The sequence below is a fragment of the Anabrus simplex genome, chromosome 11, assembly GCF_040414725.1.
Source record: "Anabrus simplex isolate iqAnaSimp1 chromosome 11, ASM4041472v1, whole genome shotgun sequence".
In the NCBI taxonomy this organism is placed as follows: Eukaryota; Metazoa; Arthropoda; class Insecta; order Orthoptera; family Tettigoniidae; genus Anabrus; species Anabrus simplex.
Genome location: NC_090275.1, coordinates 73,577,030 through 73,590,528, shown reverse-complemented (window position 1 = coordinate 73,590,528; position 13,499 = coordinate 73,577,030). Strand labels below are relative to the sequence as shown.

The following is a 13,499-nucleotide window of genomic DNA, read 5'->3' as shown; positions in this document are numbered from 1 at the left end:
CCCTGTATTCAATAAATGAACCGATTGCGAACGAGGGTTTTGTACACTTACTGCTTGTGGAACTGTGCTAGTGAAGAACGCAACAGCAGAGCGGCACTGCAACTGCAAACTGTTATTTTCGTGCAATGGTTTCATTCAACAACTGTTGTTGCGTTGTATCTGTCCCAGCTCTACTAAAAATAACCAAAATAGGCACCATTGTGTAAAATAGGCAAATAGGCATGAAAAGATTGCTGATAATTTTAGTACACTTAGTGACTATGGAAGGAATTTAGAAATAACAAATTTTCAATATGTTCATGTGACAATCATGTTCTCTTGTCATGAGAAAATATTTCTGTATTGTGAGGAGAATATCTCGGTGTAGCATGAAGTGATGGGACCAAACTTCAGTGAAGGCAGTTCATCTGCTCCACTGTCCAGCTCCTTGGCTGAATGGTCAGTGAAGTTGCCTTCGGTTCAGAAGGCGCTGGATTCGATTCCCAACATCATTAAACAGCTATTTCCCCTGGCTCGGGGATTGGGTGTTTGTATGGCTTGGACCGAGGTCGATAGCATCAGTCGCTTAAGTGCAGCCAGTATCCAGTATTCGGGAGATAGTAGGTTCGAACCCCACTGTCGGCAGCCCTGAGAATTGTTTTCCGTGGTTTCCCATTTTCACACTAGGCAAATACTGGGGCTGTACCTTAATTAAGGCTACGGCCACTTCCTTCCCACTCCTAGTCCTTCCCTGTCCCATCGTTGCCTTAAGACCTATCAGTGTCGGTGCGACGTAAAGCAACTAGCAAAAAAAAAATGGCTTGGGGATTGAGTGATTGTACAGTCTACAACATACCTCCAACTCGCACACCATACACAACACTATCCTCCATTACAATAACATGCAGAATAATCACACAAAATTACCTGCTCCACCTACCTCACCTCGTAGTACTTTGGCTAATTTCACTATCTCTTTTCACCCTGGATTTTGTAGCAGGATCCCTGATAGCAGCTACCTTCCCCTAACTGTTTTTTGCAGTCCTAATGGACTCCACAAGGGGCATGCCACTCTTCGCAACTTTTTGATGGCTCCTGGCAGATTGCTGAAGTTGCGACCGTCTGAATCGGTGACTGAGAAAAACATTGAAGCTGTGAGGAAAATGTTGCAGCAAGGGAGGCGGTTGACATATCGGCAGGTAGAAGAGACCCTCCACATCCCTGCACCAGCTATTCATTCAGTTCTACACGACCATCTCCATGTTAGAAAGGTTTGTTCCCTTTGGGTGCACCATTCACTTTCAGAGGAACAAAGGGCACATCGAGTGAAATGGTGCCGAAAAATGCTAAAACAGTTTGAAAATGGGACTTTGCGTAACGTCGGTAGCATCGTTACAGGTGACGAAACTTGGCTTTATTATTACGATGTCCCAACAAAATCCCAGAACAAGGTGTGGCTGTTTGAAGATGAGGGTACTCCTGTGACTGTGCGAAAGTCAAGGTCAGTGAAGAAAAGGATGATTGCAGTATTCTTCGGTTGTGCTAGAAACACAAAGGACAGTTACTGCGAAGTGGTACAGTGAAACTTGTCTGCCTCAGGTCATCGAGGCTCTCAAGCTGCTCCGTCCAAGATCACGGCTCAACACTTGGCTCTTGCATCACGACAATGCTCCAGCATACCGTGCTAATGTAACAATGGATTTTCTTGCCAGATCAGGGTTGACTGCTTTATCACCCTCCATACAGTCCTGATCTTGCCCCATGTGACTTCGCACTCTTCCCAGAAGTGAAGATGAAGCTGAAAGGACGGCGTTTTGCATCCGACGAGGAGCTTCTGGCAGCATGGCATCAAGAGTGTGAAAATGTAACCGAAGAAAAGTGGCAGAGTTGGTTCAGTGACTGGTTTCGACGTATGGAGAGGTGTATTGAGTGTGCTGGAAATTATTTTGAAAAAAGTGTAAAGTGTTCACTCGCATTGTAAAACTTACCTAGTGCCCTTTGTTGATATACTTTAGCAAGTTTTCGAGTGAAGTAGTGTAAATGTGGCATTAGAAATCACACAGTGCTGTTTGTAGAGGGTTTCTTCTCTCCCCCCCCCCCCCCCGCGCAAAGACAAATTCGCTTTATGTTGCACCAACACTGAGTGTCCTATTAACAACTAATATTTGGTTTAATGATCCACCCAATCAGTACACTTCACTTTACACTTTACAAGTGAAAACACTCAAAATATTTTATGCATTCTTTGGTACATGTTTCCTCTCTATTTAAGACTTCTTCAGCCATAGCGCCTCAAAAATTATTTTATCTAATTAAAATATAGAATTATTATTGCCCTGTAATTTAAAATTGATGAACCCATGTCCTTATAGAATGTTTAAAAACACACTAAAATCAGTACGCACTGTTTTTCTGTAATATAGTTCACCACTATCTTAGAGAAAAGACTACATATTAAGTTAAATTCTTATTTGTACCCAATAAAAATTTAATAGTCATGGCTATGGCTGACGATCCCCTTTAAAAGAGGCAAAACATGTACCATTTCATATTTTAATGAGGATTAAACCTTGGTTTTATGATTGATTGTATTGAATAGGTTTGAAGAGAAATAAATTTTATGTTATTTTATATGAATTACTTTCAGTACAGAGTTCATAATGATTCTTATAACTTGTAATGCTAAAAGTTGCGCGAGGAACTATACAAGCTTTCTTTGAAGATTTCAGAAAGAAGTTTTCTTTTCCTACATCTTGACGGGATGAAATTGTTATCATGGTACAAAAAAATCATGTCCAGTTATAAATAGCCATATGTCTAGTTTCTCATTAATGTTCTCTTTTTTGCATAATTCTTGTTTTGTAACCCAGTAATATATTTTATAGATGGTATTTTTAATTGTATTTCAAATATATGTGAGTATACCGAGTCTATAAGGGCTCTCTTCAGTGGAGGACAATTTTTAAGCATTTAAAAAAGGCTTCTTGAGGAAAACTAGCATCACTCAGTGGGTTTCAAGTGATTACAAAGAAAAGGTACTACTGTACTACGGCTACCTACTGCAGCTTACTCCTTTGCTGTAGCATTTTCCATGAACATTTGATGGAAGATACTTTTCTTAATTTACACCAAAGTCTTCTGTTACATTGTGCAGTGTCATGGTTTGGATTCCATGTTAAACTGGGAGTTCTGTGGTTATTGTCATTGTTTCAACTGTTTCGTAAAACTACAAGTGTGTGTGGTTTTTTTTAAATCTGAATGGGCATATGACAGTAAACGATGAAAATATGGAAATAACGTGATGGCTAAGTTTTGGGGAAGGAACTTCCCAAGGCTCATTATTTGGTTATCCTGAACATGTGCTTTTAAAAAACCACCTCAGCTCTTTTGGACCTACACCTTTTGTGTTCGCGCGTGACCAAGAGGTATAGCAAAAAACTGGAGGAACCAGGTGCAACCAAATAGCAGTTCATGCTAACTGAAATTTATATGAAATGCTACGCACACTGATAGAATGAATCAGTCATCACAGTGAAAAGGAATAGCATAGCTCAACTTACAGTAATGACATCACTTTTTAAAGAATAGTAGAAGCAGATGTGGTGACATTACAGTTTGTGTGGAAAAAAAAGTAATATCCTGTCATCGTTCGGGAGACCAAACAGGACATACAGAAGAGAATAATACCATGTGCAGGCTTTCTTTAAATTTATTTGATACCATTTAGTCTGCTACCATGTCAGTTTTGTTGTTCCATTTCATTCTACCAAATGGTAGAATTTTGTCAGGTAAACACCAGACATTACTAGAAATCTTTTACTTGCTGATATCATATGACATTGAGTGCCAAGTGGACTTGCTTCTACCCTTCAAAAATCCTGACTTCTTCTTCCTGTTTGAGTACACACTCTTGGAATCCGGGGACCGACACTACCATTGATCTACACAGGGATCAAGAACAAAGAACACCTGATGGTTTACAATGAACTTTGAAAGCATAACATTTGTGTACACAGTGGTGACGTTTTGTGTCACTATTGACGTTGCTGATGAAATTACAGCAAACAAGATATGGGATACATAAGAAACAACAGTGTGCATAAAATGAATTTCATTATAAAGCCCGTATTGTTGTACATATATTTAAAAGTATGGTCAAATGTTCCACCTTTACAATACTGTAAATACTATAAAATTAAACAACAGTGTGCTTAATTCAAACAGCTTGGTATTTCCATGGGCTGCCAAAATATCAGTATAGAGACATGATTTTGAAGCAGCATGGTGTAAGAAGCTGTTCTGCAGAAAAGGGCAGTCCAAGCACAATTAAAATATGATCAGAGTTTGGTAGTAGGGACGTGCAGGGCTAAGGACAAACATTGCATAATGAAGAAGCATGATAGGCAAGAACAAATAAAGACTTCGGATGGTCAGAAGAAGCTATACAAGACTGCACCTCAAAAAACGTAACTATTCAAAAGACACTGTGGTGACAGTCTTATTTGTGATCTTGTGTTAGGGAGATAGTGGGTTCGAACACTACTGTTGGCACCCTTAAAGGTGGTTTTCCATTTTCACCCCAGGCAAATTATGGGTTTGTACCTTAAGGCCACAGCTGCTACATTCGCAATCCTAGCTTATTCCCAGTCTTATGTTGCTGAAAACCTTTCATATGTTAGCGTGACTTTAATTCATTAGCTTAATAAAAGAATTGAAGTGACTCACCACGGTGTCAGACTACTTAGACTTGGCGCTTTGACGGTCGTGGCCTCCAGGCGGCCCAGAATAAATTTGTGTCCATGTCCTGCGGTGGCACACCCCAGTAGAGGTGGGATGTATGTACCTATTTACCACATGTCTCTTCTCCCAATTTTAAATTTTTGACATTGCCAGAAATTGAACCCCGGTTCTCCGAGGACAGGAGCTAATTGTGCCAACTGTTACATACAGAAGTGGACCTGGAGATTCTGACCCAGATCTGTGTTGTGATTTTCACACATATAGTGAACTATGCTTTATAAAACTGATATTTCATTATGTTGTGATCATTTAAATGTAATCATTAATACTATTATGGAGCCAGCATAGACATTCTCTGCAGCTTCCACATATTATTATATGTATTAAAATATTTTAAAACTTGTTTTTTTGATGGAAGCAATCTCGTCTCAAAGGCACTAGAACTGTGTTATGATGCAGGCACGGTGACATACCGAGTGGTGCAGGTCGGGGGTAGCGGTGATGCTGTAGATCCTCTCTCTGAGATAGTGTCTACGAGTCCTGGTTTCTCCACTGCTGCTGGAGGAGTTCAACAAGGAGTACAGGCTGTCCTAACAAGTCCAATTAATGGTGAGTTCTTAAAATAACTTTTATGCTTGTTCAGAGATTTTGTTTGTGATAAAATGTAAGAGATTTTGCGAAGCAGATTTTCCGATTTGGAATTCATCATTCGCCAGGAGCTGATATTTTTTTCATTACTGCTATGTACGCATTGAAATATGAATGTGCTTTGACCACTCCAGTTTCATTCTTGACATTTTTGTGTTTTGTATTAACTTCTTTTCAGTAGTTCTTTTGAAGCGATTGAGTGAATTAGATATTTGCTGTGGCTAATAAATGGTTTCAACATCGTAGGATATTCAGTAAGAGATACAAGCAGCATGAATGTTAAAATCCAAGTATTTATAGCAGAGTGATGTACGAGATTGTTTTGTTGGCATAAAAGCTTAATTTTTGTTAGTCATGGGTTTCAATATATCATGTGGGCCAAAATTTTCCTCATAACTAGTCCACCGAGTATATATCTAAGAACTTGATTTGTTACTATTTTTAGGTACTTTATATTTAACATGAGAAATAACATATTACTGGTATAGCAACCTACTTCACAAGAAGAAGAAGAAGAAGAATTCGGGGAGAGAATGGTTCAGAAACAGAACGGAACATAATAGAGACAAATAAAAACAACTATGCATAGCAGCAAGGCAAATGATAGCATTGGCTAAAAAGATGTCCTGGGAAAAATTTACAAAGGAGATAGAAGAAAATTATGAGAATGACAAGAAACGATTATACCGCATATTAGGTAACAGAAGGAAGCAAAAAGAAAATACATCAAAAGTCATCAACAAAGATGGAAAACCTCTGTGGGAAGAAAAAGAAGTTTTGAAAGTATGGAAAGATTACTTCCAAGATCTATATGAAGCGGAAAATGAAACAAATGAACCCAAGAAATTAGATGAAGATAAAATAAATATTACCATAACAGTGGAAGGGACGAATAAACGATCAGATGAAATAGGAAGAGAAGATCTACAAATGTCGGATGTAGAAAAAGCTGTATTAGAAATGAAAAATGGCAAAGCACCTGGAATAGACATCACAGTGGAAATTATTAAAGCTGCAGGACCTATTGGAATGCAGTGGCTGTATAGAATAATGAAGATAGTATGGACTGACGGAGAGATTCCTGATGATTGGACAAGGGCAGTTATTGTATCTATTTTTAAAAAAGGTAATAAAGCACTTTATGAGAACAACAGAGGAATTGCATTACTGTGTCATTGCATGAAGATTTATGCAAAGATAATCTTACAAAAAATCAAGAACAAGATAGATTCACAATTAAGAAAACAACAAGGATTTAGACCTGGAAGATCAGCTATTGATGCCTTATTTACAGCTAGACAAATAATAGAAAAGAAATGGGAATTTGGGAAAGACATCGCAGTTGCATTCATAGACTTGGCTAGAAGAGAAAAGATATGACAAGGGCTGAATAGAATGGAATTGTCAAGAGAAATGCAATTCAGAATTAGAAACATGTATAACAAATGTCTGAACTGTGTTATAATAGATGCAAAAAAAAAAAATCAGAATGGTTTAGGACAGAGGGGCTCGGCAAGGAAGTGTACTTTCACCAGTGCTCTTTAATATAGTCATGGACAACATTATGAGGAAAGTTCACCAAGGGTCAACAGCAAATGATATGAAAGTCATAGTATATGCAGGTGATGTAATGATATGAGAAGAAAATTAACAAAAATTGGAAGAACAACTAAATACCTGGTAGAGAGCAATTGAAAAAGCAGGCATGGAAATAAGTTTAACAGAAAGTGAGGTAATGAAAATCAGTAGAGAAAAAAAAAAAAGAAGGATGTTACATGTATTGGAAAAATTCTTAAATGCTTTTAAATACCTAGGAAGTAAGCTAACTGGGAAAGGAAACATCAAGGAAGAAATTTCGGAGAGGATAGGAAATTGCTCAAAATTTTATTGTGTATCAGACATAATTAGAAATTGGAAAGTACCTACGAAAGCAAAAATCATGATATATAAATCGTATTATTTGCCAATATTGACCTATGGAGCAGAATGTTGGACTTGGGGCAAAAAAAGATCTGACTAGATTACAAACGACAGAGATGTGCTCTCTGCGAGGTATCTTGGGTAGAACAAGGAGGAACAAGATAAAAAATGAAACCATACGAAACATGCTACAGATCAACCCCTATGGAGAGAAATAGGCTGAAATGCTTCGGCCATACCAAAAGAATGGGACAAGAAAGATTACCAAGAAGAGCTCTGGAATGGACAGAATTTGGAAGACCACGAACAAGATAGAAGGATCAGGTGGAGGATGACGTAAATCGGAGAGGACTACAGTGGCAGACAGTGATGAACGATAGAATGTGGGGAAAAAGAGAAGATTGGAAGAGGCTCTGTGAACGACCTGTATAAGCAGAATCGTATCAGGAAGAGGAAGAAGACTGGTACAGCACTTAATTATGTTTCCCTACATACCTTTTTGTGACTTTACCGTACTGCAAACGTTTCTCAGGGCTACCAAGTGCATGCAGGGCAGTGACAAATCTACATCACAGCACTTCTTCACATTTACATCCCTTTCTGTTCATTAAATTCTCTTTGTCCGTTTGTATTTATGTTGTCTAAACTGAGCTCAGTTTACTACTTTTTCCCATTTGTTTCATTCTCTGTGGTTGGTAGTACTGTAAAAACAAATGCTGAAGCAGCATTTTTCTCCCCCTCTCTTGTCCTTTACTTCCTCATAAACCCTACATCCAACAAACCTGTCACATACTGTATGTTATATTGTGATTTATTTTTTTTACCACCAGGCAAAGATGAAAGAAAACGTGATAATTTTTTTAAATGCAAGTGATAAAACTTTTCATTAATATGTGAATACAGGTCTTATAAAAACTGAAAGAAGAATGGATCCTCTGGAATGAGTTTGTTTTTATAGGTTTGTTTTGTTCAAAATATCTAAATTTTGGAAATCCATTCAGTGGATGTCGCTGTGGTTCAGATTCTATGTGAAACTGGAGGGGGGCCCATTGACCTTTGATATTAGGCCCCGTTAAACAACAAGCATCATCAACAAAACTGGAGGTGGCCTGGTTATGAGCACATTTTTCAACAGCCATGTGGAACTACAGTAAAACCTCGTTAATATGTTTCTGCAGCAGACAAGGAAGAAGAATGTGTTAAGTGATAAAACTGAGTACACAAATAAAACCTATCCAACAGGGATGTGGAAACGCTGGACATGATTTATTTTTTCCGATATGATGGCATTTGGAAATGGAAAAGCCATCCATCTAATTTTTGATCTGATGATGGCATTTTACGTTGTGTATCTGCGAGTACAGTGAAAATTATATTCACCCTTTCTAAAGATAAGAGGAGAATATTGAAAGGTGTGAAAAAGGTGTTAAAATTTGAATAAATGTTCCACCTATTCAATACCAAATGTTAGTTGACACCATGTTATTTACAGTACCGGTTTCGACACGACACATATGTGTGTCATCTTCAGCCTAAAATTGCTAAATGAGCGAGTAACATATTATGTTACAGTTGTCAAAGTACATACAATATGATTTAAAATATTATATAACAACAATTTCACACTTAAAAATGAGGAATAAGTAAAATATATGGTGATGTTTCACAACGCATTGCAAGCGTAATAGTCACTTGTGATTATAAAACTGTTAATGATGTCACACATTCAGTGTTGAGTTGATAATGAGTTTAAAATCTTGATGTACTCATTAAATTGTTGAAGTAAGATTAAAGTCCATTTCTCTGTTGATGTTGGTAAAGGTGTAGATCAAAGTCCAGTTGTCTATGTGATGATTGTTTATAACCGTCACGTAGTAAATGGTGGATTGAATATGGTTTTAGTTGGACTAAGGTTGTCTCAGTTCAATGTGCACAGTGAAGGCTAAAACGAAGAAAGGGAGCTAGTTAGATGAGTAAATTACTTAGATGGGGCAAGACAAATTCGTGGCCGTGGGTAAAGAAATAAGGGACTCACCTTGTTCAGCGTGCTTTGTTGTTCCCGTCGTATATTTCACCATTAACGAAAACATATACAGTACAGTATAGTCAATGTCAGTCAATGTCTTCAAGAAACACAACACCACAATTTCATACAGAACCAACAATAGAAACATGGAAATAGTGCATAACTCCAAGTCACTAAACAAAACTGACATTTTTGAAACGTCAGGCGTATGTCGGTTTAAATGCAATAACTATGTATCTTCATGTATTGGGCAAACCGGAAGAAGTTTTGAAGTCACTTCAATGCCATCAAGTACAACAGGTTATCGGCATTAGGCCAACATATGACTCAAAACATAGTTTCAGCACTATAGATCAGGACATAGAAATTCTCAACAATATAAACAAAGGCCCCATACTAGACGTTACAGAAATTGTTTTATTCATTTGGATCAATTTTTCAACCCCAATCTAAACCTTAATTAAATTTCTGAAAAACCAAACATCCGTTTCGACTTTTTAATCAAAGTCTTTAAAGGCTTTAAGTTCACGAATAAGCTATTGATCTTTTGTGCAAAGCATAATACTCTCTCGTGATGCACGCCACCACCACATCGTCCCCCGACCCGCCTTAAACACTGCCCTCTTACCCCTCATAACTTCCCTTCCCCTTCCCACATACCTGACTTATCCATGCCTACACGCTCAGTCCACATTTCCTCTCCATACAACTAACAACAACTGAGAAACAGCAATGAAATGTGAAGACAGGGTACTGGTACCTGTCGACAATACAACAGATGGACGATACCTAATGCCATGATCACTTTACTGCCTGGACAGGGAAACCCTCCCAGTTCACATGATCACCTCTGCCGGACAGGTAGCGATAAGCATATTGACAAAGACGGAAGAGTGAGAGGGATGGCAGAGTGTGACTGAATAGCTAGGAATGCAACCTTGCTCTGGGGGTTTGTGAGTTAGGTATTTTTGTTACAACAGCTGGCCTCAACCGTTCTGCAGGTGGAAAGAAATGCTGCTTCTTCTTGTACTGTCGCATACAAAGTACCGTTACAGCCATTGGTACAGTCCCGATATTCAATGTAGGTGCGTCAGTGGAATCCTCAAACTTTATTTAGTGTATGTACAGTTTGCCTTTATACATCGGAAATTAATGCGAGTTATGTGCGGGGATTTTTTCCTGCAGTTTTAAATGTTAAAAATGGGGTGGGTGATATACGTGGTGGCGAGTTATATGCGAGCAAATACGCTAACATTTTCAGGGCTAGGAAAAATGTAATATTACTAACTGGTAATAGCGAAAATTCTTGATGCAGTAAGTGAGGTATTTTTATATACATTTAATACGAGGAGAATTGGGACTTCGAACTAACAACATGCTAAGCGGGAATATGTGTTAATGAGGAACGCACTAACGAGGTTTCACTGTATTAGCTTCCTGTAAACTGTCCCTGTCTTCTGGGATGATGTTAAAAGTTAACAGATAGTCTAGAAACTAAGATTGTTTTGAGATAAATTCTCACATGCAAATTTTGTTGAATGATATAAAATTTCCTTGGAGTTATGTCTTAATTTTATTAAATCAAGATTGTTTTTCTCCTTTTTTTTTCAGGGCAATTTTATGTAATTGGTTCGACGCAAGATGTGTTTGGAGCACAAAACACAAGATCATTGGCACCGAGAACGCCAAGGGCCAGCATCCAACTGGAACCAACAAGGGGGAGTGCCTCTGTAAGTAGGTTATTAACTTGTGTTCAGTGTGCACTTTACTGCCATATTTCATGAACATTAGGGAATAAGGTAAGATTTGTTGTTTGTAGAGGGATGACAGGAGACGAGCTACTCATAACGAGGTGGAGAGGAGGAGACGGGACAAGATCAATAACTGGATCATGAAATTGAGTAAGATAATTCCTGACTGTACCACCGAAAGTGCCAAGTCCGGTCAGGTGAGTTTCGAGGGACAGGTGAGTCCAGCTGCCTTCTGAAAAGACCTCTGCCATTGAGATTGTAAGGCCTTTGTGCCAGCTGCTCTTTCTTAGTTTTTTTTTTATTTTCCCCGTTATACTAGGAAATTGTAATGAAATAGAGCCTTGACCAATTAATTGTTTGCAGATTTCTTTTACCTGGAGAGTAACTTACATGATTGTTTTGTTTAATATTGTCACAAGTATTTGCTGGAGTGATACTACTCAAAGGCCAAGTGGCAAAGTTACGGATAATGGAAGCCTTTACCTTCCACCCCTCCAAGGATTCTTCATGGCTTGTATGGAGATTACTTTGTCCATAGCTTCCTCACTAAACATGTTAAACAATTGTGGATAGCAGGTTCATCCTTGTCGGACACCTTTCTTGACGCTTCTTCTTCTTCTTCTTCTGCTTCTTCATTGATGTTTAATTTTGTGCTCTGATTTTGGTAAATTCCTCTTCTAGTCTGAGTCTGTTTTTTGCAATACTGATTTTATTTGCAATATTTTGCCACTAAATTGCAGTTCTTAAGGTTAAACAATACCAAAGCAGGTGTCATTATTGAATTGATTTTCTGCATAAGTATTGTGTGAAGAAAAGTGACACTAGGCCCTACTGCATTTTACTATGTGGTCATTCAAAGTAACAAACTGAGCAAGTTGCTTATGCAGTTCAGGCTGTGTAGCTCTTAGCTTGCATTCAGAAAAATTGAGGGTTCAAATTCCATTGCAGTAAAATCTTGTTAATTCAAAGTCGTTCGGATGCAAAAATCAGAATTTGAATTGCGTGATTGCAAATTAATCACCAACAATCCTTCATTCTGAAATGCCAACTGTTCCCGCATTTCAGAATACATTAATGCCTGACATTCACCTTGATTCACAGTTTAAATCTTTCAAATGCCATATTATTTCCAAAATGTAACCAACAAGGTGCATTTATTCAAATACTGCACGTGGATAACTCAAGACAAGAGAAATCTATGCACGACACAATACAAGCACAGTAATTCAATTAATAAAGCTAACAACACTGTCCATTTGTAAACACATGGCACAGCAAAACTAGAGAACAAACTTTAAAATCCCATACATATATCTAACACAAATGCCAACAATAATAATGTCTTTGTACAGTATCTAAAATGACATGTTTAATGGTTCATCATTTCCTTTGTCGCACATTAGGCTTATTACTTTTTTTAAACGTAGCCTTAATTGTCGTTGAGGAAAATATTAGTGTTTTGGAAAGTGAGACAAGAATTTCGACTATGAAATCGGCTTGAAGGAGTATAAGGATGACATAGAGGAAAACATACCACAGAATGCAGTAGGTATATAATGGACAGTATTATAGGAAGACTATCAACAAAACTGTGGGATTCCAAGATCACATGAATAGGAAATGGACTGGCAACACCTGGTCGCAAGAACATAAAGAAGCCTATTCTGCAAGTATGAAAAATACTGGGCTGATCGAAAGAACAACATGGTATAAGTAGACCCTAGCAAAAAAAAAAAAAAGAAATTGAATTTCTAAATTAAGTGCACAGCTCAAAAGAAAACTACATTACCAATGCTAGATTATAACTTAAAATTTTCCATAGGAATAATATTTAAATAAAAATTTACACATAAGGAAACACAAAAAAAAAAAAAATACAGCTTTGGAGTGAATTTAGATAATCACAACCATATTAGTACAAAATTTCAAACAAGTTTTAACTTGAAGCACATGTATATGGTAATTTCTTCATAATCCAAATACCTTTCACTTAGAATACTCGCGATGTAGGTCCCAGAATAATGATATGCAATGCTACTCACAGCTGGTCATGGTGATACATCAAACAAGAAGAATAAGTAAAGAAAAGGTATCCAGTGAAATGCAGCACTGAACCAAGGTTAGAAACCACCGGGCGAGTTGGCCGTGCGGTTAGTGGCGCGCAGCTGTGAGCTCGCATCCGGGAGATAGTGGATTCAAACCCCACTGTCGGCAGCCCTGAATATGGTTTTCTGTGGTTTCTCATTTTCACACCAGGCAAATGTTGGGACTGTACCTTAAGTAAGGTCACGGCCACTTCCTTCCCATTCCTAGGCCTTTCCTGTACCATCGTTACCATAAGACCTATCTGTGTCAGTGTGACGCCCAAAAAAAAAAAAAAAAAAAAAAAGTTAGGAATCTATCCAGGATTGAACAGTATCACTGTGAATGGAACC

At 37.9% G+C, this 13,499-nt stretch overlaps 1 protein-coding gene across 4 annotated transcripts in view; it reads left to right on the top strand.

The window, feature by feature from the left end:
• LOC136883445 (upstream stimulatory factor 1) overlaps positions 1 to 13,499 on the top strand; it is a 59,847-nt gene that overhangs the window by 16,484 nt on the left and 29,864 nt on the right. Inside the window, exons 3-5 of one of the 4 annotated variants that reach the window (XM_067155741.2) lie at positions 5,179 to 5,328; positions 10,925 to 11,043; positions 11,133 to 11,261. In XM_067155741.2, coding sequence (XP_067011842.1) covers positions 5,179 to 5,328; positions 10,925 to 11,043; positions 11,133 to 11,261 — 398 coding nt within the window. Of the gene's footprint in view, positions 1 to 5,160; positions 5,329 to 10,924; positions 11,044 to 11,132; positions 11,280 to 13,499 lie in introns of all 4 variants that reach the window. The other 3 variants (XM_067155740.2, XM_067155739.2, XM_067155737.2) reach the window with 3 other exon arrangements.